This window comes from Gracilinanus agilis, chromosome 1, assembly GCF_016433145.1.
Source record: "Gracilinanus agilis isolate LMUSP501 chromosome 1, AgileGrace, whole genome shotgun sequence".
NCBI lineage: Eukaryota > Metazoa > Chordata > Mammalia > Didelphimorphia > Didelphidae > Gracilinanus > Gracilinanus agilis.
Genome location: NC_058130.1, coordinates 486,899,081 through 486,925,222, shown reverse-complemented (window position 1 = coordinate 486,925,222; position 26,142 = coordinate 486,899,081). Strand labels below are relative to the sequence as shown.

The 26,142-nt window shown below is 34.5% G+C and overlaps 1 protein-coding gene across 1 annotated transcript in view; it reads left to right on the top strand.

Annotated features, from left to right (window-relative positions):
- Positions 1 to 81: 81 nt before the first annotated feature.
- The window catches only part of ZC2HC1A (zinc finger C2HC-type containing 1A), a 60,371-nt gene continuing 34,310 nt past the window's right edge, over positions 82 to 26,142 (top strand). Inside the window, exons 1-5 of the mRNA XM_044682448.1 lie at positions 82 to 147; positions 13,820 to 13,871; positions 15,161 to 15,237; positions 17,408 to 17,524; positions 22,771 to 22,912. Of these exons, the coding sequence (XP_044538383.1) occupies positions 82 to 147; positions 13,820 to 13,871; positions 15,161 to 15,237; positions 17,408 to 17,524; positions 22,771 to 22,912 (454 nt within the window). The remainder of the gene's footprint in view (positions 148 to 13,819; positions 13,872 to 15,160; positions 15,238 to 17,407; positions 17,525 to 22,770; positions 22,913 to 26,142) is intronic.

The following is a 26,142-nucleotide window of genomic DNA, read 5'->3' as shown; positions in this document are numbered from 1 at the left end:
CCCCCCGGGCCCCGGAAGTCCGAGCGCGGTGGAGGAGCCCCTACCCAGGGTAGTGCCGAGTCGGACGTGACCCAGGGCGGCATGAACCTGGAGCGGGTGCTCACTTTCTGTGATGATGAGTGTGCCTGCTGGGGGTGTCTGTTTTGGGTACCCTTTCCAGTTTTTCCTTTTCTGCTTATTATTTTGATTCACTTGTTCTACCAATTTTTTTTCCCTCTCTTAGTGGGGATAGTTCATCGAAAACGGAAAAGTTGGGTTCTTCGGAGGTTCTGTGCAGCTCTACTGTTGACTTTTAAAAGGTGTTAGAACCCTTGGGGCACTGGGGACTGAAAGGGCCCTTTGGTCTCATCTTGTTAATGGTTTCTGTCTAGTTTAGCTTTAATCCTGGGAGAGTGAAGTGTGAACCTGGGAATTGGACTTAAGAGTATTGCTCCATCTTAAAAAAGGGGGAACTTTTTATGATGTGATGTGGAGAGCAAAATGATTTTTCTTCTTGAATGCCAAAGGGCTATTAAAATGAAATTTTAAGTTATTTTGAATTTTTTTCTCCCAAGATCAGTTTTCTATTAAATTTAACAACTCCTTGGCTTTTTCTCCATAAACTGACTTGACTATTATCACATCTATGCCAGATACATGTATAATATTAAATACTTTAAAGAAGAATGCAGAAAGTGTTAAAAGCAAAGTAGTTTTGTTTTTTTATCTTCAAACTAAATTTCATTTGTGACTGAAGGATCACATTAGGACTTAGCTATTAAGTTCTAGGGTACTTTTTTGTGTAGTTTCATTGACAGATCACTTATCCCGTTTCTGTTTCTGAAGAGATGGCTTTTAAGAATTGCGTGTTATTTGAAAATTATTTGCATTTGTATAGTATTGACTTAATAAATTACTTTAGTATCTATGCTTTTAAGAGAGCAGAACTCCACTATAACAGCTTTGGTCCTTTGAAAGATTTCTGATTTCACTTGTCCAGATTCTTGCTTCACTGACAGTTATTACTTGAGCATTTAATGAATTTCCTTGCCACACCCTCCAATTCATCTTGTAGTGTCCAGTCTTCTGGTGAGCTTAGTTAGCTGTTTCTCAGAGGGAAGACACACCATTTATCGTTGGGTTATAATTGAAGCTTTTCCATCCTTGTAAGACATTTCAGAGCTTGTAGTCATACTTTCACTTTTGGGTTATACCCCAGTCTTGAGGCATTGGGATTGGCTTTTATTTAGTTATAATTTGACCCAAATAGAATATGTTTGATGTGTGACTCACAGGTTTGCTTATTACTTAAGTACTTTAGTACATTTTTCCCAAATGGATAATATAAAGGGTTTGCTTTTCATTTGATTTTACTTATTTATGAAATACTAATTTTTTGTGACAATTATTTGTCTAATAGTAATATTATTTGTGTAATGAACATAATTTGATTTTTTTTCATTGTGAATTGGGTAGGATAAGTATTCTTAAGCTAAGTACCACAGTGGGTAGAAAATGTTTCCTATTTTTGAGAAGCTCTCAATCTAATGGAGGACAAACCAGCTACTTGACAATTGTGCAAGTCACTTATTCTCCATTTCTTAGATTTTTCAATTGTAAAATCAAAAGGTTAGGGAGTGCAATAATAATAGCACCTACCTCCCAGGGTTGTTGTGAGGATCAAATAACATAATATTTGTAAAGAACAGTGCCTAGCACATAATAGCTGCTTAATAAATGGCTGTTTCTTTCCTTCTTATCCCTGGATGATGTTATCTTAATCTGAGACTTGTGTCTTAACAATTAGGCTTGGAACCTGAGTTCAGTTTTCTACAATTTATCAGCTCTGTGACCTTGGAAAAGTAATTTCACTTCTCTAAACCTCACTATCTTCAACTATAGGATGAGTATCATTATAATGCCTGATATACCTATGATAATACCTATGAACATACTATAGCATGAAGCTCAAATGAGATAGTAAATGTAAAGTACTTTGTAACTGAAAAGAACTCTACATGGTATTAAATTATCTATAAAAGATACTACCTTGGTCTCTCTTTTCTTGTGAGATTATAAGCCATGCAAAAAGCTTTTAGTACATTGCTTAGGGCACAGTAAGCACTGTATAAATGATTATACCCTCCCCCTGCCATTATTTCGGAAATACAAATATTAAATACTGCTTAATGATAGACCAACAGAAAAGAGCTGGTGAGATTGCATTATAGAAAGCTGTGATACTTTTGTTGAGCAAGTTTTTCTTCTTAGAAAGCTTCCAGAGGAAGACTATTGAGGGAGATTAATAGTCTCAGAACTGGTCAGTATATAAGTATTTATGCCCTCAAAGAGTTCTAGCATAGATAAATTGTATAGAATATTAGTAATTCTGATTATCTGTATTTTGGTTCTCTACCACAACCTGTATTATTATTTGTAGTTAAACCATTTTTCTTGACCCTCCTGTGTTGTCAAGTAGAAGAGTTGAGCCAGGAGGAGTTAGGGTAGTAACACAAAGGACTCATCTATGTCTGTATCTGTCTTTTGAGTGTTTCTCAGCCTGCATCATAAAACTAAGTATAGGTGATTTGCAGTTTATCTGCTATTCTAAATAATTTGCATGCCAGATTCTCTCTATCAATAGTTAACTAGACCTTTACCTTAAAAAAATTTTTTTATCAGTCATTTTTTAATGAGGAGCATGAGTACAGAAGAATCATAATGCAAAGATATCTTCATTTAGAGTTGGTAGACATGCATTCCAGTCAAGTTGTAATTAGTGCTTTCATCAACTAGTCATGTAACCTTGGGCAACTACTTTAAGCCTCATATTCTTCACTTATAAAATTATATGCTTGGATTAGATAACTTCTGTGGTTCCTTCTACCTCTGAAATACTATACTTTTATTGAAGTGATGATGAATTTATGATTTTGAGCCTTTGCTGACCCTCTCTGCTCCCTTTCATCCATGACTTATTTGTATCAGTCTTGAGGTTTAGCAATTTTTCCAGAGGGATTACACTCTCTGAGTCTAACACATATGCAATCTCAGACTATCCTTTCCTATCTTTGATCTTTTGCTTTTCTACAGACTTAAGTAAAGGTCATCAAGAGGCCTTCCACCCCTAATCAGATTTTGCTGAGATCTGAGTTGCAAGACAAATAGATGATAGGAAACTATCAGTTGCAGGGGAACTTGGTGGAGGTACTCAATGCTTAGAGACTTGGGTTTATGCTATTCCATTTATTTCCTTTTCTCCTTCAAGAACTTTGACCTGTTCTATTTAAGAACCATGCTAGTTGGATTCTACTTAGACAACCTGGTGGCCTCTGAATGTAGTATAGACACTCAGATGGCTTAGCCCAATCCAGTTTAGAACTCTTGAACTCAAGAAATGACAGCCTCAGCCTTCCTGGTGGCAGATATATACCACCATGCACAGCTGTTCTTGATTTTTAAATCTTATTTTAATTTATTTCTTAAGTGCAGACTATAATTTTTAAAGTTTTTAAGAGATCAGTATTTTCCTTCACAACTTTAAGGTATTTCAGGAAAACTTACAACACAAGTTTTCATGTGGCTAACTATAGTAGTGCCAATCACAGTCAATGAAGTGGTTAGAATAAATTCATATTAACTCACATTTTTGAGCTTCCTTTTTTGAAAATTTTCTAGTGTTAATGATACATTGGTAATTCTGTTCATTTGTTAGGTGAGTGCTAATCTTATGTCTATTATTCCTCAATTTGTAAAAGAATTGCTTTCTTCCTCAGTTTTTTTAGGAGAATCACCCAATTGTAGCTCTGAAGGATTGTGTATACCTAATGAGCTTTATACTGCAATATAATACTGTGAATTCTCTCCTACCCCTTGAGGTTTACCTAACTTTTTATTTTTGATAATATTTTGTTTTTCTCAATTTACATGTAATAATATTTTACTTTTGGTTTAAAAAAATTTTTGAGTTCTAAATTCTCTCCCTCTTCTTCCCTACTGAGATGTGTCCTTATATAGATTTTCCTTATGTACAATCATGTAGAAACATTTTTCCATATTAATCCTTTTGTGGAAGAAAACTCAAATAAAAAAATGAGGAAAGAAAATGATTTGTAATATACTTTGGTTTGAATTCAGGCTCCATCAGTTCTTTCTCTGGAAGCATATGGCATTTTTGTCATGAGTCATTTTGAGGTTGTCTTGGATCATTGTGTTGCTGATAATAAATAAGTTATTCACTCTTGTTCATTGTTAAGTAATTGCTCTTACAGTGTAAATTCTCCTGGTTATGAAAGAGATGGCTACCTCCAAATGGAGGTAGATTGTTTGGGAAAGTCCTAGATGGATGGGAGATGAGAAACGCCTACCTAGGGACCTCCTCAGGACCAGTAAAGCACAAAACCCTTGGGCTTTAGAAACCAAGAAACTCAACCAACTTCTATGTACCTCGTGAGAGGTCACCCTTCCTTTCTTCTGTAGGCCCTGCCTATCTACTCCCTGCTCTTATCTAAAACCCCAAATGCTATCAGACTATCTGCTAATTTAACTACCCAGATTGTCTTTAAGAAGGAAGAGGAGACAGGACTCACTGTTACCCTGAATCCCCTCTCAAGCCAGGGTTTGGCTTCCTGGGCAACCCAGAATCTCAGATGACAAAACTCTTGGGATTACCTTAGCCAAGATGATCTCTGATGGGTTGTATTCCAGGTAAAAGGCAGTCTACTCCAAGGCAATTCTCCAACCCAGGAATCCCTAATCTTTCCACAAGATTAGTTCTTCCAAGGGGATGCCAGAGCAAAGATCCTCCTTCCAGCTCGCTGGAAAGCTAGATCAAGAGTGACAGTTACAGTCATCTCCCAAGATCCTCCTCTCCTTTCAGAATCTTCTCCCAGAGTTTATATCTAAATTCTCCTCCTTTCCTCCTTTCCTCTTTTTTTTTTTTTTTTTTTTAACCCATAACCTTCCGTCTTGGAGTCAATACTGTGTATTGGCTCCTAGGCAGAAGAGTGGTAAGGGTAGGCAATGGGGGTCAAGTGACTTGCCCAAGGTCACACAGCTGGGAAGTGTCTGAGGCCAGATTTGAACCTAGGACCTACTGTCTCTAGGCCTGGCTCTCAATCCACTGAACTACCCAGCTGTCCCTATCTCCTTTCCTCTTAAAGACAATCTATGAATTTCTCTCTATCCCTTATCACTTAACCTTATAGTTCTACTACCTTCACTTTTCATCATTTTGTGTAAGTTTTTCCAAAGTCCTCCAGATTGTCATTTCTTATAGCACAAAAACTTAGTCATTCCCCAATTGATAGACATCCTCTCGTTTTCTAATTCTTTGTCACCACAAAAAGAGCTGCTATAGATACATGTAGGTCCTTTATTTTTAAATATCCTGGGATGCAGACATAGTAATGGTATTTTTGGGTCAAAAGAACGTATTTGATTTTATATCCATTTGGTCAGAGATCCAAATTGCTCCCCAGAGTGGTTGAATCAGTTCACAATTTGCCCACCAGTGCATTAGTGCCTCAATTTTCCCATATCCCCTCCAAGTTTAGTAATTTTTCTTTTTCTGTCATAATAGCCAATATGATAGGTATGGGGTGGTACTTCAGAGTTGAGCATTTTCTCGTATGACTAGATAGCTTTAATTATTTTGAGGACTTCTTGTCCATATCCTTTGACCATTTACCATTTGGGGGAGTGACTTGTATACATTTGACTCTTTTCTGTATGTATTTGAGAAATGAAGCCTTTATTAGAGAGTTGTAAAAATTTTTTTCACCATTTTGATTACTATCTATTATCTTCTATCTCAGTGATGGTGAACCTGTGACACATGTGCCAAAGATGGCATACAGAGAGCTCTCTGTGAGCCTCCCTCATTCCCATCGCTTCTCTCCCACCCCCCACCCCCAGTTTGTTACTAGAAAGGCCCGTTCCTCCACCCAGTAGCCCAATGGGAGCTCTTTCTCTGTCCCCTGTGTTGGGGTAAAGGGGGGAGCAGGGCATGGCACATGTTCTCTGAAAAGTTTGCCACCTCTATTCTATCCTATTCCATCCCATTTCTCTCCCTCCCCCAATTTATCTTACTATCTCTTCTTTCATTCTGTCCGTTCTCATATGCATTTTGTATATAACTACCATTTCCTCCAATTTGCCCTCTTTTTCTTTAACCTCTTTATTCCCATTCTTTAATATAGCCTTCTCCTTCTACTTTCCTGTAGGGTAAACTAGATTCCTATACCCAACTGAGTGTGTATGTTCTTCCCTCTGAGCCAGTTTTGATGAGTAAGGTTCAAGCACTTCCTTCAGTGAGCTTCCTCCCTCTCCTTTGCTTTGAAGCTCTTTTGTGAGATAATTTACCCCCATTCCACATTTTCATTCCCTCTTCTCTCAATGCATTTCTTTCTCACCCCCTTTTTTTTTACATATCATCCTGTCATATTCAACTCACACCCTTTCCATCTGTCTGTGCATTCCTTCTAACTGTCTTAATAATGATAGTTTTTAGGAATTTGAAGTACCCTTCCCATATATATATATATATATATATATATATGTATATATATACACACACACACACACACATAGTTTAACCTTATTGAATCTCTTATGCTTTTTCTTTACTGTTTGCCTTTTTATAGTTCTCTTGAGTCTTATTTTTGAGAAAAAACCTATATCTGTATTTTTGGTCAAATATCAGATCACTATAATCTTTTACTACTATTTGTTGTATATCTATTCTGATCCACAGATCTATCTTTTCTGTTTCTTAGACAGTTCCAGATAGTTTTTATTATTGCTTAATAATACTATTTAAAATCTGGTACTGCTAGACTTTTTTGTTTTATATTTTTTCCATCAATTCCTTTGATATTCTGGATCTTTTATTCTTCCAAATAAATTTATTATTTTTTTCTAATTCAATAAAATAATTTTTATGTGATTTAATTGGGATCACATTGAATAAGTAGATTAAGTAGGATTATCACTTTAATTATATTGACTCTCCATCCATAAACAATTAATATTTCTCTATTCAGTTATGACTGTATTTGTATAAAAATATTTTATAATTATTCATGTAGTTTTATGGTTTTCTTTGGCAGGTATACTACCAGATATTTTATTCTAACTGGTTATTTTAAATGGAGTGTATCTTTCTATCTTTTCTTGCTGGGCTTTACCACTAATGCATAAAAATACCGATGATTTTTATGGATTTATTTTATATCCTGCTACTTTGCCAAAATTATTGATAGTTTCACTAATTTTTTAATTTGAATTTCTGGGATTTTCTACGTATACTATTATGTCATCAGCAGAGATAGTTTTTTTACATCTTTGCCCTTTATATTCCTTCAATTTCCTTTTCTTATTATTATTGATAGCATTTCTAATATTATTTTAAATAATATTGGTGATAATGGGCATCCTTGTTTCACTCCTGATCTTATTGGGAAGGCTTCTAGCTTTTCCCCATTATAGATAATACTTGCTGAAGGTCTTGGGTAGATACTTGATTTTTAGATAGTCCAGTAATTCTTAAATCATCTCTCCTGGATCTGTTTTGTTTTTCTCATGAGATATTTCACATTTTCTTCTTTTATTGTTTCTCATAGAATCATTAGCTTCTACTTGCAGACTTTTAATTTTAATTTTTATTAATTTTTTTAAATTCAAAGATATTTTATTTTCTGCATTGCATGTAATAATAACTTTCAATATATGTTTTCCAAAATTATAAGATCCAAATGATCTTCTCTTCCCCACTTGGAGATGGTAAGCAATTTGATCTGGGCCAAACATGTAGTATTATGCAAAACACTCTTCCATTTGGTTATTGTTAAAAGGGCACGCTCATACAAAACCCCAAAATACACCATTATGAAAGTGTGCTTTGATCTACATCTGTCTGAAGCAACATTTCTTTCTTTGGAGATGGATAACATTTCCTGTCATAAAGTCTTTCAGAATTGTTTTGAATCATTTCATTGCTGAGAGTAGCCAAGTTTTCACAGTTCAATCATTATTGATATTGCTGTTACTGTTTGCAATATTCTGCTTGTTTTGCTCTGCATCAATTCATACAAATCTTTCCAACTTTTTCTGAAATCATCTTCTTTATCATTCCTTATAGTACAATAATATTCCATCACCAGTACGTACCACAATTTGTTCAACCATTCCCAATTGATGGACATCCTCTCAGTTTTTTCAATTCTTTTCCACTACACAAATAGCTGTTATAAATATTTTTGTACAGGTAAGTCCTTTTTTTATGATCTCTTTGGGATATAGACCCAGTAGTGATATTATAGGATCAAAGGGTATACATAGTTTTATAGCCATTTGGTCATAGTTTCAAATTGCCCTCCAGAATGGTTGGATCAGTTCACAACTGTACCAACAATGCATTCATTAGTGACCCAATTTTGCCATGTCCCCTTTATCTTTTTACTGTCATATTGGCCAATCATAGATATGAAATGTTACCTCTGCATTATTTTAATTTGCATTTCTCTAATCTTGAATTATTTAGAACATTTTTTACATGATTATTCTTAGCTTTGATTTTTTTTTATCTGAAAATTGCTTGTTCACATCCTTTGACCATTTGTCCCCAATTCTAATTTTTAAGGAAAATGCTCTTCCTTGAGCTTTTTCATCAACCAATTCTACTCCCCTCCCCCCTTTTAAAAATTATTTTCATACAAAACACACTTCCATACTGGTCATTATTATAAGGGCAAAATCATACATAATTAACACCCCAAAATAAAACCATAAACACATTAATTTGAAAGATAACTCCAACAGTTCTTTCTCTGGGGAAAGAGAGCTTTCCCCATCATAAGTTTTTCAAGATTGTCCCAGATTATTGCATTGGTGAGAAGTAGCCAAGTATTCACAGATAATCATCGTTCAGTATTGCTGATACTCTGTACAATGTTCTCCCAGGTCTGCTCATTTGCTTATAGCACAATAGTACTGCATCACCAACATGCACCACAGTTTGTTTAGCCATTCCCCCACTGATGGACATCTCCATAATTTCCAATTCTTTGCTACCACAAAGATTGCTATGAATATTTTTGTACAAGTAGGTCCCCTTCCCTTTTTATTATCTCTTTGGGATACATTCCTAGTAGTGGCACTATTAGATCACAGAGTATGCACAGTTTTATAGCCTTTTGGGCATGGTTCCAATTGCCCTCCAGTATGGTTGCATCATTTCACAACTCCACTGACAATTCATTAGTGTCCCAATTTTTACACATTCCCTCCAACATTTACTCACTTTCCTTTTCTGCCCTATTGCCAAATCTAATAGGTATGAGGTGCTACCTCAGAGTTGATATAATTTACATTATACTTTTTTAAGATTTCTTTTCTTTAGTGAATTTTTGTACCTCTTTTTCTTTCTGGCCAATTCTGCCTTTTAAATAGTTCTTCTCTTCAGTGATTTTAAAATATCTTTTCCCATTTGGCCAATTCTGCTTTTTAAGGAGTTCTTTTCAGTAGATTTTTGTGTCTCTTCCCAATTGGCTTATTCTGTGTGTGGTTTTTTTTTCCTTCTCTCTACATTTTATTTCTTATTATATCTACCTTTCCCAAAATCCCTTCTTCTTCCCCTAACTGGGCTCTCCTCCTTGATTCTCCCAGGCCCTACTTCTTACTAAGTAGGCCTCTGTAGGCCATTCCCGGGGCCATAAATAACCTTTTCCTAGACTAGACTCAAATAATTTGACCTTTTATGTTGTTTATGATTAGATTTTTCCCCTTTTATAATTATGTTCCTCTTTGCTGAATAGGTTATTCTTGTTTGTAAGCCCAATTGTTTTGCTTTGAGAAATTCTGTGTTCTAAGTCTTATGTTCTTTTAATACTGTAGCTGTTAAATCTTGAGTTATTCCAACGGTAGCTCTATAACATTTAAGTTTTTTTTTTCCGTTTTGTTTGTAGAATTTTCTCCTAAACCTGGGGGCTTCAGAACTTAGCAATTATATTCCTGTGCATTTTCATCTTTGGGTTTCTGTGAGGTAGTAATCAGTGAATTCTTTCTATTTTGCCCTCTGATGCTAGAATTTCTGGGCAGTTTTCTTTGATAATTCTTGGAGTGTGGTATCTAAACTCTTCTTTTTTTTTTTGATTCTAAATTTCTGAGAGTCCAAGTATTATTTTGGCTCTCCTTGATCTATTTTCTAGGTCAGTTTTTGTGATGTTTCATATTCCTTTATATTATTTCATTATTTTGCTTTTGCTTTTTGATTTTTGTTGCCTTAGGACATTGATAACTTCTCCTCACATGATTTGAGTTCTTAATACATTATTTCCTCCCATAAGTTTCTGGAACTCTTTTTCCATTTGGGTAATCTTTTCGTAATTTTCTTGATTTCCTTGCATTTATCTTATTTTTTCTTCCAATTTTTCCTTTACCTGTCTCATTTGGTTTTTGAAATAATTTTAAAGCTCTCCCAAAAGCTCTTTATGAGCTTATAGCCATTTATTTTATTTCTTTTCTGTTTTTGAAGTGTTTTTATTTCACTGTTCTCTGAGTTTGAGCTGAGATTTTGTGTCCTCCTAATAATCATTATTAGTTGGGTTCTTTATCCTTTGCTTGCTAATTCTTATTTATTTTAAAAATAATAGTGGCGGGGGCAGCTGGGTAGCTCAGTGGATTGAGAGCCAGGCCTAGAGACAGTAGGTCCTAGGTTCAAATCTGGCCTCGGACACTTCCAGCTGTTGGACCCTGGGCAAGTCACTTGACCCCCATTGCCTACCCTTACCACTCTTCCACCAAGGAACTAATACACAGAAGTTAAGGGTTTAAAAATATAAAAAAAAAATTAAAAAAAAAATAATAGTGGCCAGGCCACTTAGACTTTTTTGTTTGTTTGTTTGTTTGTTTTTTTTTTTTTTTTTGGATTCCTAGGGTTCCTATTGAATTGATGTATATTATCTCTGGTTTCAGAATCTTTTTGTGTTTTTTTCCTGGGTGCTATTTAATTATTGTAATTTTTGTAGTCCAGGATTTAGGGAGTTTCTCTGTTCCCCCTCTTCCCAGCACCCAAGGACATTTTTTTTTTTTTTTTTTTTTGCATTTCCCTCGCCTCTGTCCAGCTATCCAAAGCAAGTACTTTCTCAACTCTCTCTGGTAATATGGGAGCTCACAGACAGCTTGAATTTGCCCTCTGGGCACTTGAAAACCTTCATGAATGCTGCTTAAGGGTATGATGCCTGCTGACTCCAAGGTGTCTATCCTGAGCAGATACTATAGTAGACACAGCTATTACCTGGGCCCTCCAATTTCAGATTCAAGTTCCAGTGATATCCTCAGGGATTCAGCTCAGTATACAAGGTGTGGTTGCTAATCCTGTCCTTTGGGGATGTTTTGAGCATTTTTTCTGTTATATTCCTTCCTCCAGGGCCTACAGCTGTGCGACAGAGGCCAGGGAAGTTAGAAACTTTTTTTTCCTAGTTGTCCTTGGCTGTTCAACTTCATTCTAGACTCCCATTTGTTTTTGCTGCATCTAGTGTTGATTTTATGGAGTTATTTTCAGTTATTTGTGGAAGTTTTTAGCAGGGCAGGAAAACTTTATCCCCAACTCTGCCATTGTCTCACATTGTATCCTGCCTATTCTTTTTTTAATGTATTATTTTTCTAAAGCATTTTTGGGCTTCCTTTACAAAGCTTTTAACTTTTTCTTCATCATTTTCCTAAATCTTATTTCTTTTTCCAATTTTTCTTCTGCCTCTCATATTTGATTTTTAAAATCCTTTTTGAGCTCCTCCAGTAATCTGTTGTGCTTGAAACCAATTCCTATTTTTCTTGGAGACTTTGGGTGTAGTGCAGCAGAATTGATTTTGTCTTTTGATTTTCCCTGTCACCAAAATAACTTTATGTTGTTTGTTTGCTCATTTTCCCACCTTTGTCTTTTAACTTGAAAAAACCCAACTATTAATTAAAACTGGGCTTTGATCCTGTAGTGATGGGGCCATTGTTCCAAACTTCAGTTCTTTGTACAGCTTGCTTTCAGAGTAGTTCTGGGGATCTATACATTTTCAGTTCTTCCATGGAGTATGATCTAAGGAGGGATGTGCTTAACACTATCAAGGCTTATAGCCTGATTTATGAGGAACCACAAGCACTCTTTTCTGCCCTTGAGAGTCCCCTACTCCTTTGGGTCCACAAGTGCTGGTGTGTGCTAGTCCTCCTTGCCCTGTGATTGTGACATTAGATCTGAGTATGGACAATGTGACAAGAGTCTTTCACCAAGAGCCAGAAAAGGGACCCTTGTAATCTCTTTCTGACCACTTATCCAATCCCCTTACTGCTTGTTGCTGAGAACTTCAGAAGCCATAACCTCTGATTCATTACTGAGGTGGGACCTGCCTTGGTATTATGCTGGGTGCTCCACTCTCACCAGGGTGCAATAGACCCCTCCCACTGATTTTCTAGGTTGTCTGGCCATGAACATTTGTTTTACCCCATCATTTTTGTCATTTCTACTGCTTTCATAATTCATTTTGAGACATTATGTCACAGTTGTTTGGAGGCTAATTTGGTGGAGAATAAGTTGGTCTAATTTGGTGGAGAATAAGTTGGTCTATTACCTTTGTGCTATCTTGGCTTTGTCCGCCCACCTAACTCTTCCACAGGAATTATCCCACCTGGTACAGGAAAAAAAAATTGTGGAGTTTTTTTGCTTCTCTCTCTCTCTCATCATTCTTGTCCTAGATTTTTTTGCAAGGTAAACCATAATTATTTGGTAGTTCTGGATTCTGTAGAACTCAAGAGCTTGTTCATGAGTAAAGGAGAATGATTATTACTCACTGGTATACTGACTATTGAGTACTTAACTTTCATTGGGACATTAATTCTCACTGACTGGTTTATTGTACCATGTATAAATTTAGAGTAACTCTCATTTTAGATTTAATTACTATTAAGTTATATTTAAGGTACAGCTTGCCATTCTTTTCATGTCTTAGTTTATTTAGTCCATGTGATCACTGCTCATGCATATATTAAGAATTCTATTGAATGAGAAATCTGGGTAGACCCTGGCCATTTCTTAATAAAACTTAGCAAAGTTAACCTGTTTGGAATTTATATATAAGAAAAGTTAGTGGGGTATAGTGACTAGAATGTTACCCTCAAATCCAGGAAGACCTGGATTCAAGGTCTTGTTATACATATTGCCTGTGTCATCCTTAATCTTTTAGTATTTGAGACAACTCTCAGAACACTGTAAATTGCAGAGAAAATACTGACTTGCTTTGGTAGAGGTAATTTTCTCACATACCAATTAAATCACTCTATCTCCATTTTGTATAATGGTCTTTAAGCATTTATATATACTACATTTTTAAGTAGAATTTTTGGTTTTGAGAATGTACTGGTGATTATTATTACCCCCCTTTTTTTTAATAGCTAGAGGGAGGATAGAATATAAGGAATACATGAAAACCAAGTTCAAGAGATTATATGACAGGTTGTGTTTCATTGGTCATCATTCGGCTGACATTGTAGTCCATCAGTTCCACTTCAAGATAAAACAATCAGCAGTTACCTCAGCTTTCTGGATTGTTAGTGGAGTTAGTTGATCCAGGTAGTTGAAGTTGCTCTCCCCAAATAACCTAGCTTCTGCTATTGGAGAAAGAGGAACTAGGCCAAGCTTAACTTGGCTTTTATATTATATGCTGTTTAACTTTTGCCATACTGGACCCAGTCTTTTTGTAATAGATTTGCCAGCACAACTTTAAAAAAAATACGGTTGAAGTAGTAGGGAAATTAGAAGCAAATGTAATTCTTTGTTTACTGTATTTGAATTTAGGCCAGTGGTTATTTCTTGGTTCTACTGGATTTGGGGGAACTCATTAGATGCCGTAAAGAGTCATTTTGTCATATTTATACTTTTTTTAAAATTATTTTTTTTAAATTTAAACATTTATTAATATTCATTTTTAACATGGTTACATGATTCATGCTCCTACTTTCCCCTTCACCCCCTGCACTCCCCCCACCCATGGCCGATGCACATTTCCACTAGTTTTGTCATGTGTCCTTGATCAAGACCTATTTCCAAATTGTTGGTAGTTGCATTGGTGTGGTAGTTTTCGAGTCCACACCCTCAATCATGTCCACCCCGACCCATGCGTTCAAGCAGTTGTTTTTCTTATATGTTTCCTCTCCTGCAGTCCTTCCTCTGAATGTGGGCAGCTTTCTTTACCATAAATCCCTCAGAATTGTCCTGGGTCATTGTATTGCTGCTGGTACAGAAGTCTATTACTAAAATTAAATTTTAATATGAATGTTATAGTTAGTGATGTTTTATAATTCAGCTAATTTTCAACTAAATTTTCATTTAACAAGCAAAGAAAAAACATTTAAATAAATATATATTAAAAGATTTATGAGAATGGAAAATTTCATTTTATCCTTTTATAGAATGTATTTTTAAAAAATAAATGACAGGAATAAATTTAGGTTGTATGGTTAGATACTGTAGTTCTAGGATAGGATGAACATTATTGTTATAGGTAACAGTTGTTGGAGTAATAAAATAATAAAATTTAAGAAGCCAAGGCATCTGTTACATTGTAGATTATTTTCTGAGTTTTGAAATAATGTTTAGAGATCTGTTTCTTTATATTTTGTGATGTAAAATAATTATAAATATATATTGCATGAGTATCTATTCAGGTTTTCTTTAAAGCAAAATATCTGTATCTTAAATATATATTATAGCACCAGATTTTCCCAATTCCAAGGTTACTCATTTTTAAGTAAGTACTTTTGGAAAATGCTTTTAGGGTGTTTTTTTTTTAATTATTCTGGTGCATAGTTCTGAAAGGGTTAATGTGTTTCATAGTCCAATTTAATTCTCCTTACAAATTGGGGGCAGTTTAAGAACTGGGAATTTTTGGCTTATTGGTCAAGTACAAGTCTTTGCTATCTCCTTTTTTAAAAATAACCTTAAGTTAATGTAAGTTGAAGAAAATTATGTTTAGAGAAATTCATTTTATTGTCTTTGAAATCTTAAGAATTTTTTATAATTTTGTATTGTATACTCTGACCCAAGATATTAAGTTATAAATAGGATTTTAAAGTTACATAGTTTAACTTGTGAACTAAAAGAAACGAAAATTATTCATTGATTTTTTTTTTCTTTTAGAAAATGGAAGCGTGGTACAAATTGGAGAATTGTTGCCTTGCAAGATCTGTGGAAGAACCTTCTTTCCAGTTGCCTTAGTGAGTACAGTGATTATTTGCCTGTTTTATCTACATTTATTAGGTCAGAAATGTGTTGGAATCTGCAATGGTGGAGGGAGTATTTTATGTTGATAAGACCAATTTATATGGAAATGCCTCCATAGTATAATTGATGGGATGCTGGAAAGGACTACTGATACCAATTAAATCTCTTTTCTTCGTTCTTCTATTACAGCTTCATACCTTTTGTGTCAGTAATCTTCAAGAGTCCCCTATGAAAGCAAAAATGCTAAGTGCTTAATAAGTATTTAATAAAGCAGGGAATAAATTAGTTGACAAGTGAGAAGAAGATCTATAAGAGTCAAAGGCAGAATAGAATTCTAGGGAAAGAATGGAGTGAGCATTAAATGGCATAGGAGAGAAGAAGAGAGTCTTCAAGGAAAGGAAAGAAGATGCCAAGAATAAATTTTCACAGTGAAATAGTTTTGAGAATGTATCTCTGACTTTGATTCATTGCATTTCCATTGCAATCTTTTTTCTGCTACCATTTGTTCTTTGTGATTACAAAAATTCATGTGTTCTTTCAGACTCAGATTACCTTGAAAAGTGGTTTTACTGTTTTGTCTCTCTTTTACAAGTGTGAAAAAGAAGGTCCATCATATTAGATTACTCCATTTAAGACTTGGAAGTAAGTCTTTATCCAGTAGGCACTGTTTTAGGAGGAAGTCACTAAGCAAAATATTTTATTTAGCATATTAATTGTTTCCAAAGCTACAATGAATTTGGTGAAGCTACTTAAAAAATACTTTACTAGACATGGAAGGAAAAAATTACAAGTAGGAAAAGTATAAATCAGTGACAGTTACCTACCCATAACTGTGGTGCTAGAGATAATTTTTGTTTAATTTTGTGCAGTTCTTCCCAGGGTTATCATTCTAGACTTAGTTAAGTTAAGCAATATAATGAAGATAACTGGAGTAGCAGCAGAGAGAGACCACACTGAAAAATGTGGGAGTTTGATTTTAGCTGTAGTAAATGGCTGAAATCAAGGAGGAGGAAGTGGAGTTGAGTTATCCTTTTGCTACCTTACTTTCTTGAAACCAAGAAGAAGAAAGGTGAACTGAGTCATTTGACATTCAAGTTGAACTAGAGCTATTTAACCTAAACAAAACAAAACCAATTCAAGAGGGACAGGATCACTCACTGTATTAAAATGTTTTAAATGTTCTTGTTTGGAAAAAAACAATTTGATTTAATGGAAAGGACACTGAATTTGAAGTCAGAGTAACATGGATTTATATTCTTCATTTGCTATCTACTAAATTTGTAACTTTGGAAAATTCAGACCATTAAACTTCCTAATCTCTTAAGTTTTCCAAAATCATATGATTCTTTGGCTTATCTGTTTGGTCCCAGGAAGTGGAAGTTAGTTTGAGGCAAGTTAATAACATCTAAACATGGTATGGATTCTCTTGTGAGATATTCCAACCGAAGCTATCTGGCCACTTGTCAGTGATGGTTTAATATATATTCATGTTACAAATAGAGGTTAAAATCGCGTTCTGGGATTCTCTGATACTGAAAATTTTGTAGAGTTCTTCAGTTTCTCAATTCATTATGGCCAACTTATCATGCTAGACCTTTGATAGCAATTTCTTGACTATCATTCAGGTTGGCTAAAAATAAGTCTGTACTTTTAGTTTTTTTTTTGCAGCCCTCACTAAAAATGGCTTAATACTTTTATTCCAACATCCATTTCATTCACTGAGTTTCTTGTTTTTAAAGTATAATAATGAGAGCTTGAGCAGGAAGAACTACAATGGAAAGTATATCAAAGAGAAATTTATAATATTGGCACCATCAGTGGGGTTAATGTAAGGAGAAATACAAATGGCAAGAAATACTAATGTGATCTGTGGGAACTTAGTCTGTTAAGTCCATATGAAATTGAATAAGAAAAAATTCATGTATACGTTTGATATTAGTAGTAATCATGATTAAATTTGGAGTTTCACTAAATATTAAAATATATGCATTCATTATCATTACTCACCACTGTCAGATTTTAACATAAGGTTTGTTTTCATGGGTGTTAAATACATTGTTCTTGGAGATTTGTTCTATAAAACAACTTAGATTCAAGACCTTTTATCATTCCTTCTTATTGAAAAGAAAATGGTATAATATATTTTCTTCTTTCTTCTAACAGAAAAAGCATGGGCCAATTTGTCAGAAAACTGCTACCAAAAAACGGAAAGCCTTTGATTCAAGTAGGCAGAGGGCTGAAGGAACTGATATTCCAACAGTAAAACCACTTAAACCTCGGGTAAATATATAAGCTTGGGAATAGTACCTACTCAGAAAGATTACGCACCCTAAAATTTATATTCAGTATTATACTGGTCATGCAAATGTTTATATCCACAACCATGAGATTCCTAAATCTAGTGTCTGGTGAATGTTTTTTTAGTGGAAAGCCATATCTCAGACTCAGACCTTAAAATGGTACTTTTTTGTTCTGTCTTGGAAAGAGGTAAAATTTCCTTTAAAATTCTTCCTTTAATTTTTTAATGACCTTAAATTCATCTTTGTCTAGGGAAAAATTAAGTGACACAGACATATTTTTTGAGAATGAGACACTTTTTCTGGAATATGAAGAGTATGCTTTAAGACATTTCCAGTCAAGATTTACAAAGTGAACAGGAACAGAACAACCCAATTCCCACATGTATGCCATAAAAGATAAATGAAGAGTTTCCATGCCAAAAAGTAATTAAGATATAAAGGAAGATACTACAGTCAGCATATTTCATCTAGCCTAAGTTGACAGAAGGGGGCATCCAAAATCCTTCAGGCATTAAAAATGAGGCACAGCAAGAGCAACTGGATTTAGTTCATTAAAGCATATGGAAGCTTTCAGCCTTCCATCAACTTTGGAGTGCTCCAGCTAGGAGCACTCTAATCCACCCTGGACACAAAGATCAGAAGGCAGGCTAGAGTGGTCCCTAGTGAAGAGGCTCCAGGATGATTTATCCAGTAAAGCTGCTATTATGTTTATACCCTCTTAAGTTTATATACTCTAGAAGCTTGGAAAGTATGTAGAGAGTTGATAGCTATCCCTGATAGCCTTGAAGAGGTCATTGTTTAGTATTAAGATGATACTAGCAAACATGGGTCCTGTCAGTACTTTGTGCATAGCAGATGCTAGCAGAAGAGAAGAGCCAATGGCAAGACTTCAGACAATGCTGATTGGGAATAAATGGTTCTACTACCATATCCAAATACACAAAGAGAAATCATGAAAAAAAAGTCCCAAATTCTGGAAGTAAGGTTGGACATATGAATAAACTAAAGAATATACCTATGATAAAGGCATTTTGTGGATATAATCAAATTTGGGAAACAAACCTAGAGAAAGAGAAACTATATAGGAATATCATGGTGAGAAGTTCTAGTAGAATTCATTAAAGAAATTAAAAAAAAAAGGATATTGTAAATGAAAAAAGAAAATTAAGGAAAGAATTGAAAGGAGAAATAAAGAGCTTAGTACAATGAGGTACAAAATGTTATCCAAGTAACAGACACTCCAAAACTTAAACTAGACTTAATAGAAGTCAATGACTCCATCAGACAACAGGAAATGTGACAAATGAAATCAAAGAAAATATAGAGCAAGTCCTATCAAAAATTATGACCTAGAAAAATAAGCATTGGCTCCGAAGATAACCAACCCCCCCAAAAAAAGCCTAGCTGCCATATTTCAATAAATCAGAATAAAAATTGCCCAGATAGCAAAGAAAAACTAGAAATAACCCACTAGTTTATCTCCAGAAAGAAACCCTAAACTAAAAATTCCAACAATGTCAAACCCAAATCCATAGTTTGCAGGTTTAAGGAAAAAAGAGTTTTAAAAAACCATAAAGAACTCACATACCAAAGAACTACAATCAGGATTACATAACTTGGCAGCTACCACTATAAAGAAAAGGAATGCTTGGGCTTACGACCAAAAATTGAGTATCCTCTTGGCAGGGGAGAAATGAATCTTTAATATTATGAAGGACTTCTAGAAATTCCTGATGAAAAGACTGGGACTGAAAAGGATCTTTGAAATATAAACACATGAGTGAAGAGAAACTTAATAAGTTTAAATACATTGGAGCCCTTGGAAGGGAGAGACTATGTGATGGGTATGTATTACCTTTTAATAGGTGAAGAAACAAGTGTCCCACCAAGAATCATACAGAGCCTGGAATTGAATTTGTTCTGTTTCAGTGGTTGTAATTTAATTTAAAAAAGGGGTGGTGGGGAAGGGCACCTGGTTAGCTCAGTGGATTGAGAGCCAGGCCTAGAGACGGCAGGTCCTAGGTTCAAATCTGGCCTCAGATACTTCCCAGCTGTGTGACCCTGGGCAAGTCACTTGACCCCCACTGCCTACCCTTACCACTCTTTTGCCTTGGACCCAATACGCAGTATTGACTCAAGATGTAAAGGGTTTAAAAAAAATTAAAAAAAAAAAAAGGAAGTGAAGGATAAAAGACATACATGTGTGGTGAGGGGAGTGGAAAGGAGGTATGAAATTATTTTGTATAATTGGAATGTTCCAGAAAAACTATAAACGTGGAGGGAAGGGATGGGAGAAGTGGGCATCACATGAACTTTTATCTGAATTTGAAATGGGAGGGTTGGACATACCCATAAAGTATGATTTTTTTTTTTAAATTTCAGATTCAGTAGAGAAGCTGGTGGATGCAGAAGGGATTGGGTTGCTTACATTGTTCAGTCTTTCAGTCATGTCTAGTTCTTGGTGATCCCATGGACCATGGCTTGCCAATGCTTTGGTTTGCCATTTCCTTTTCTAGTAGATTAGGGCAAACCAGTTAAGTGCTTAAAACAAAGCTAGTAAATTTCTGAGACTAGAATTGAATACAGGTCTTCCTTACTCTAGGTCTAGCTAGACACCTAGTTGCCTCAAGTGTTTAACTGGGAGGAATTAGACACAAGTAAAACAAAGCTCAGCTTTGGATGATTGATTGTGAAGTGAAGATTAAAGGGACAGAAAGAAATGACAAAATCCTGTGATTTGTATATACTCAAGGTCAAGAAGAGAGGAAAATGGAGTAGAAACATATTGTTTGTTAATATTGAAAACATTATTACTACCTTCTTTGTGGAATGAGATATGGAGAGGCAAAAGTATAAGAAAGTAAAATGGAAAGAGATAAAACAAGTGAAAATCATCACTGAATATCAATGGGATGAATTCACTTGCAAAATGATAAAAGATAGATATGCTCATTGAAAGTAGAAACAAATAATATGTTGTATACTACAAACAGATTTACATAGAATTAAAATAAGGGTCTAGAGCAGCATTTATTATGATTTAAATAAATTCACAAAAACAGGGATAGTGATGATCATCAGACAAAACACAATAAAAATATTCATGATTAAAAGGAAGGTGGTAAAATACAAACCTAAATATTGAGGAGATGTTAATTGCTAATGTTTGGAATGTGCAATTATGATAAAAAATTACCATGTCTAATTAATTACTTATTTAGTGCCATCACAGTCAAACTACCCAGGAATTTTAGAGCCAGAAAAAAATAACAATTCATCTGTAAGAATAAAAGGTTAAGAAAACCAAGGAAAATTATGAAAATGAAGAAGAGAATCCAGCAGTACCTGATCTCAAACTATACTTCACAGCAGTCATCATCCAAACTCTTTGGTAATGGTGAAACAATAGAAAAATTGGTTAGTGGAATAGATTAGGTAAAACAAAAGTTCCTAATAATTTAATTATTTAGTAAATCCAAAGTCCAGTGGATAAAGCACTGGGCCTGGAATCAGAAAGATCTGAGTTCAAATATGACAGTCAGTCATTGTTTGTTTCAGTTTCTTTAACTATAAAATGGGGATAATAGAAACTGCCTGCAGGGCTGTTGTGAGTTTTAGATGAGATAATAATTGCACAATGCCTAGTCCATCATAAAGGTTATATAAAAGTTAGTGTGGAGAAAGTGGAGGAGTAGTGTTCCTCCTCTTCTTTCTCAAGTAATGAGTCATTGCTTAACAAAAATTACTAATAAGCAGAAATACAGTTTTTTCGAAATTAAGATTAGATCTATACCTCATATCATATACCAAGATAAACTTAAATGAAAACATGTATTTAGATACATTAGTTAGAGGAGGATGGAAGGAAATTTTTGTAACTTGGAGGTAGGAGAAGAATACATAAACAAGAGAGAGGATCACAGAGAGGAAATACACTGTTTTGAGTATATAAAATTGAAAAGTTTTTGCACAAATAAAATTAATGTAGTAAAAATCAGAAGGGAAACAATTATGAGGGGGAAAAATTTCCTGGAGATCTCTGATAAAAAAGAACAATATATCTTAAATATTACCCAGTATAATTCTCAGAGGAAGGACATCAGGCTGTCAAACAACCATATGAAAAAAAAATTATCTAAATCACTAATAATTAGAGAAATGCAAATTAAATCAACTCACTTCCATTTTATATAAGATAGGTAAAGATGATTTAAAAGAAAACTGACAAATTATTGGAGGAGTTGTGAAATCAATTGCATACGTTGTTTCAGTTTTGGTATAACTGAGAATCCAACCTTTCTGGAAAGCAATTTGGGACCTGACCTGAAAGTCCCTAAATTATACATGCCTTTTTTTCTTCTAACATTTGCTGTCCCCACAGCAAATGAAATAATAAACTAATAAGTACACAGTCCTAATCATTTATTGTATCAGCATGCAATTCACCAGTTGCTATACAGTAGTTTAGAAATAATATGCCAGCAATTTGACCTTTCACATAAAATAGATTCCTTGAAACCTAGATGTTGTGAGCTGTGGTAAGGAAATGCCTAATTGCTTGTGTACAGTTGTCCTCTTCAGTTGAGAAAGCAGCAGAAAGCATTGAATGGTTGGTAAAGGCAACATCACTAGATAGTATGAAATGCCCAGAGAGATAAAATTTGATTTGAACAGAAAGTCTGACTGCCTATTCTGTAAAAAAATATTTTGTTAGTTTACAAAGTTGTTTATTAAAATGGCCAAACTTTTGCAAAGATCTTGCCTTTTGATTTGGACAAAAAGAATATTAGTTCTCTGTTCCTCTGTGTAAACACACACATATAAATATGCATATATTATATAATACTTTGTGCTACATATTGATGTTTCAGGCAAGAGGAAAATGGTTTAAATTTTTTTTCTAAATTCAATGTCTTATTAAATATATAAAATACAGTATTTGTGCATTGTGTTCATTTATAGATGTAGGGTAAAAAGTTGCAATATCAACAATTTATATGGAATGTCTCAAAAGTATTAGTAGTTTTAAATTATTAGAAGGAGCTCAAAATTCTCCTCAGACTTTTGGGACACTCTCTTTTTCAAGTTGTTTGTTTTTCCCACTGCAAGCCATGAAAATATTTCAATTAGACAATGTTGAAAATGAAACGAAGTTACCAATCATTTTCATTTGGGTACAAAAACTATTTTTTTTGTTATTCATTCTTAAAACATTTTTTTTTCTAGCCAGAACCTCCAAAGAAACAGTCTAATTGGAGAAGAAAACATGAAGAATTCATTGCCACCATAAGGGCAGCTAAAGGGCTTGATCAGGCACTTAAAGAGGGTGGCAAACTTCCACCACCACCTCCACCTTCTTACGATCCTGGTATATAATATTGATGAGACGTATGTTAATAAGAACGGTATATTGAAAGATAACCATTTACATGTCTTAGTAGTATTACATTTTCAATATGTTGGTCATGGACTGATAAATTATAATTTTTAGCTCAAAAGAACAGCCTGATTTTATTGCAATTCAGCATGCAAAGGGGGAAAAATGTACAATTTAAAAATTTCAGTATTTTAATTTTAGCTTTAAACATTTTGAATTTGTGCCAAACTACTAAAGATAAGCACTTCAATTTCTTTACCTGTGGGTTTAAAGTTATTTTATTTAAAATGTGATCAATTAACATGTATGCATATATGCCCTATTTTTTCAGAACTAACTAACATAGAAAGATATTTCATATTTTACCTTTAAAGTTAAAAACATCATGGAAAAAATTTCATTTGTGATTAGAGTTTGTTAGTATAATACTTTAACTTGAAGTGTTAATAGCCCAAATTTTATTTATCTTCCACAGTGAAATATGTATCACTTGCATTCTTTAATTTTGTATCAGTCTAAACAATCTCTTGACAAAAACTTCATCCTAAATGTTGTGATACTTTAAGAATGTAAAAAAAGCCAATAAAGTGAGGTGTTTTTTTTGTTGTTGTTATTTGATAAGGCATGTTGACATAGCAAATTTGCTATTGAAGTTTTGACTCATGTCCATATAGCGGTTTACCTTCTAGCATGGATCTTTGTAATAGCTTCTTAGAGAATCTAGATTGTCTGAAGAGGTTTACCCATGGAATGAAGTTACTCAGTAATTCCCTGATGTTTGCTGTGTATGTGCAAGCGGGGTACAAATAAACCCACATTATCCTGGAATCTTAAGTAGGATTTCAGGGTTCCATTAGGGCTTGGTTAAGCTGAAAAACAGTGAAATTACCGTGGAGGTCCATTTAGAAGAATGGAGTGAAAAGTCCATTAATTATTGCTAGGGAACTCAATTTGTGGTCAAAAGGCACAACAAAATTGACAGATTCCATATTTAAGAGCATACTTGTCTAGTATGTGGTAATTAATGATGGTGACTTTAACAGGTTTATGAAGCATCCTCCATGCCACTTAAGGTCAGAGAAGTTTTATTATATTAAGACTGTCATAGCACATTAATCTTAATGCTAAATATTTCAACCTATGTGTAGACAGTATGAAAAGACAGAAGGGAATAGCATGTGATGTGCTACACTCAGGGAAAAGTATAGCTTTACAACATTGACATACTCACATATGACCCATGACTGATCCATTATGGTAGAATGCATAATATTCTATATTTTATATAAAATAGCCTTCCTATCCTTTCTAGTTCAAGTAGAACATTCATTAGAGGGGTACCTATAGAGATGAATCTTCCCTTTGAACAACTCAGGACGACCTAGGAAAAAAATGTTCCATTGCTATTTGTGCTGATAAATGAGTTTAATAATTCCTGACTGACAGTTCTCTGGTTAAAACTCCTAGGGGGAAAGGAATTGCCCCTTCCCCACATCCTTGAATTAGACTTTAGTAGCAGACCAATTATAAGGTGTGAAAACTTAGAATATAGCAGATTTAGAAACTGAGTACCCACTGGGTCTGTTGCTCAACAAATTTTATTACTAGTGAGTCATTTGGTATCACATTGTTTAGGTTTTTTTTTTTTTTTTTTTACTGAGTGCTAGTCTCCTTTCAACAGAGTAAGAGAGATTTATCAAGATTATGAGCAATTATTTCCCCTGCCTTTTTAATCAAAATTTTGGGCACTAGTATATGGATATAAATGTAGATGGAATAAAAATGATCTCTATGACAGGCATGGACTGGCATAAGAGTTTTTCCTACTCCTCAGTAGTAAACATCTACTGGAATCTCATAGGGGTCTACGGGGAATTGGTTTAGTAATTATGTAGTTAGTAACCCCCAACAATGACTCCAGTTCCTTCACATTAGGTATACTTAGAGGTGCTATTTATGTCTTTTGGTGGCCTATAATATGCTTCATCTCCATCTTACCTGGAACAATTACAATTTTTTTTTATCATTAGAATGCTGATCAGGTAGCTGAAAGTTCTGATGAAGAAAACTTAGATGTAGCTTTAATCCTAAAACATGAAGAACTTTGCATTAGAGATTTTGCTCTACTGTATTATAGTAGAGAGGAAGCAGTGACCCCTTCTATAAGTTTGAGATGGAATCTTTTTTGAGAAATTGATCCTGCCTTACTTTTGGTCTAGAACAATCACTTTGGAGTCCTTTTTTATGTCTAAAACTGGATTTTAAAATTTGTGTGATCTGGAGATGAATTTTTCAGATTATCGCAGTAGAAGTTTTCCTCAGGTATGATCACCCATTAGGCTGCCTGTTCTGGATATTGTGGAAGTCATAAAATTCATCCTTTGCTTGATAGGTAGGTTTGTAGGCCTGGATTTTGAGAAATATTTAAATCTTAAAAATGAAAATAAAGCCATAGGCAATGCCTGTGCTTTCTGAAGAATTTCTTAAGTGTGCTTTTCAGGTAGGTTCAATGCTTGGAAAGCCTGAGTGCTGTTTAAGTTAAGACATTTTGAATTTTAATATAAAATGACCATACGCTGGGCATTTTCAATTTTGAGTTATTCCAAGCACAGACAGAGAATAGTGTTGTTTTTTGGCCTGATATTTGATTCTACAGCACTTTTCCAGGAGGTAGTGAATACATCAAGAAGGACTGTAGTTGTTATGAACAAGTTGTCTTATGTCAGTGAGGGTGGGACTTTGATTGTACTGACTAGAAATTCTGAATAGGGTTGCCAGTTCAAGTGGTAGGTGTTAGTTAACTAAGTCCCATGATGGTGTATATTTATCAAAGAGCTGATGAGAGATAAGGAGGACTAAGGCAGAGATTGTCAGTAAAAAGGTTTCCTGAAGCTTGAATCCTGAGACTATCAATTAGGAACAGTTAGATATAGTATGAGAGGGGAAAAAAGTAAGGTTGATATATTAAGTATTAACTTAAAGAATTTCAGGATAGATTTTTTGTCTCTAGTTCTTGAGAATGCCACTTACCTGAGGTGATTGCAGGACTTGGGCAGCTCAAGACTATTAATTTTGCTTCTTTTTCTTGAACTTTCACAAAGTTAGTTTCTAGTTTTTTGATGCTTGAGAAGTGATTAGAATTGTCAGAAAATCTGGGTTCAAATCTTGGTTTAGGCACTGATTAGCAGGGCAACCTCAGACAAATTCTTTGAATCTGTTTC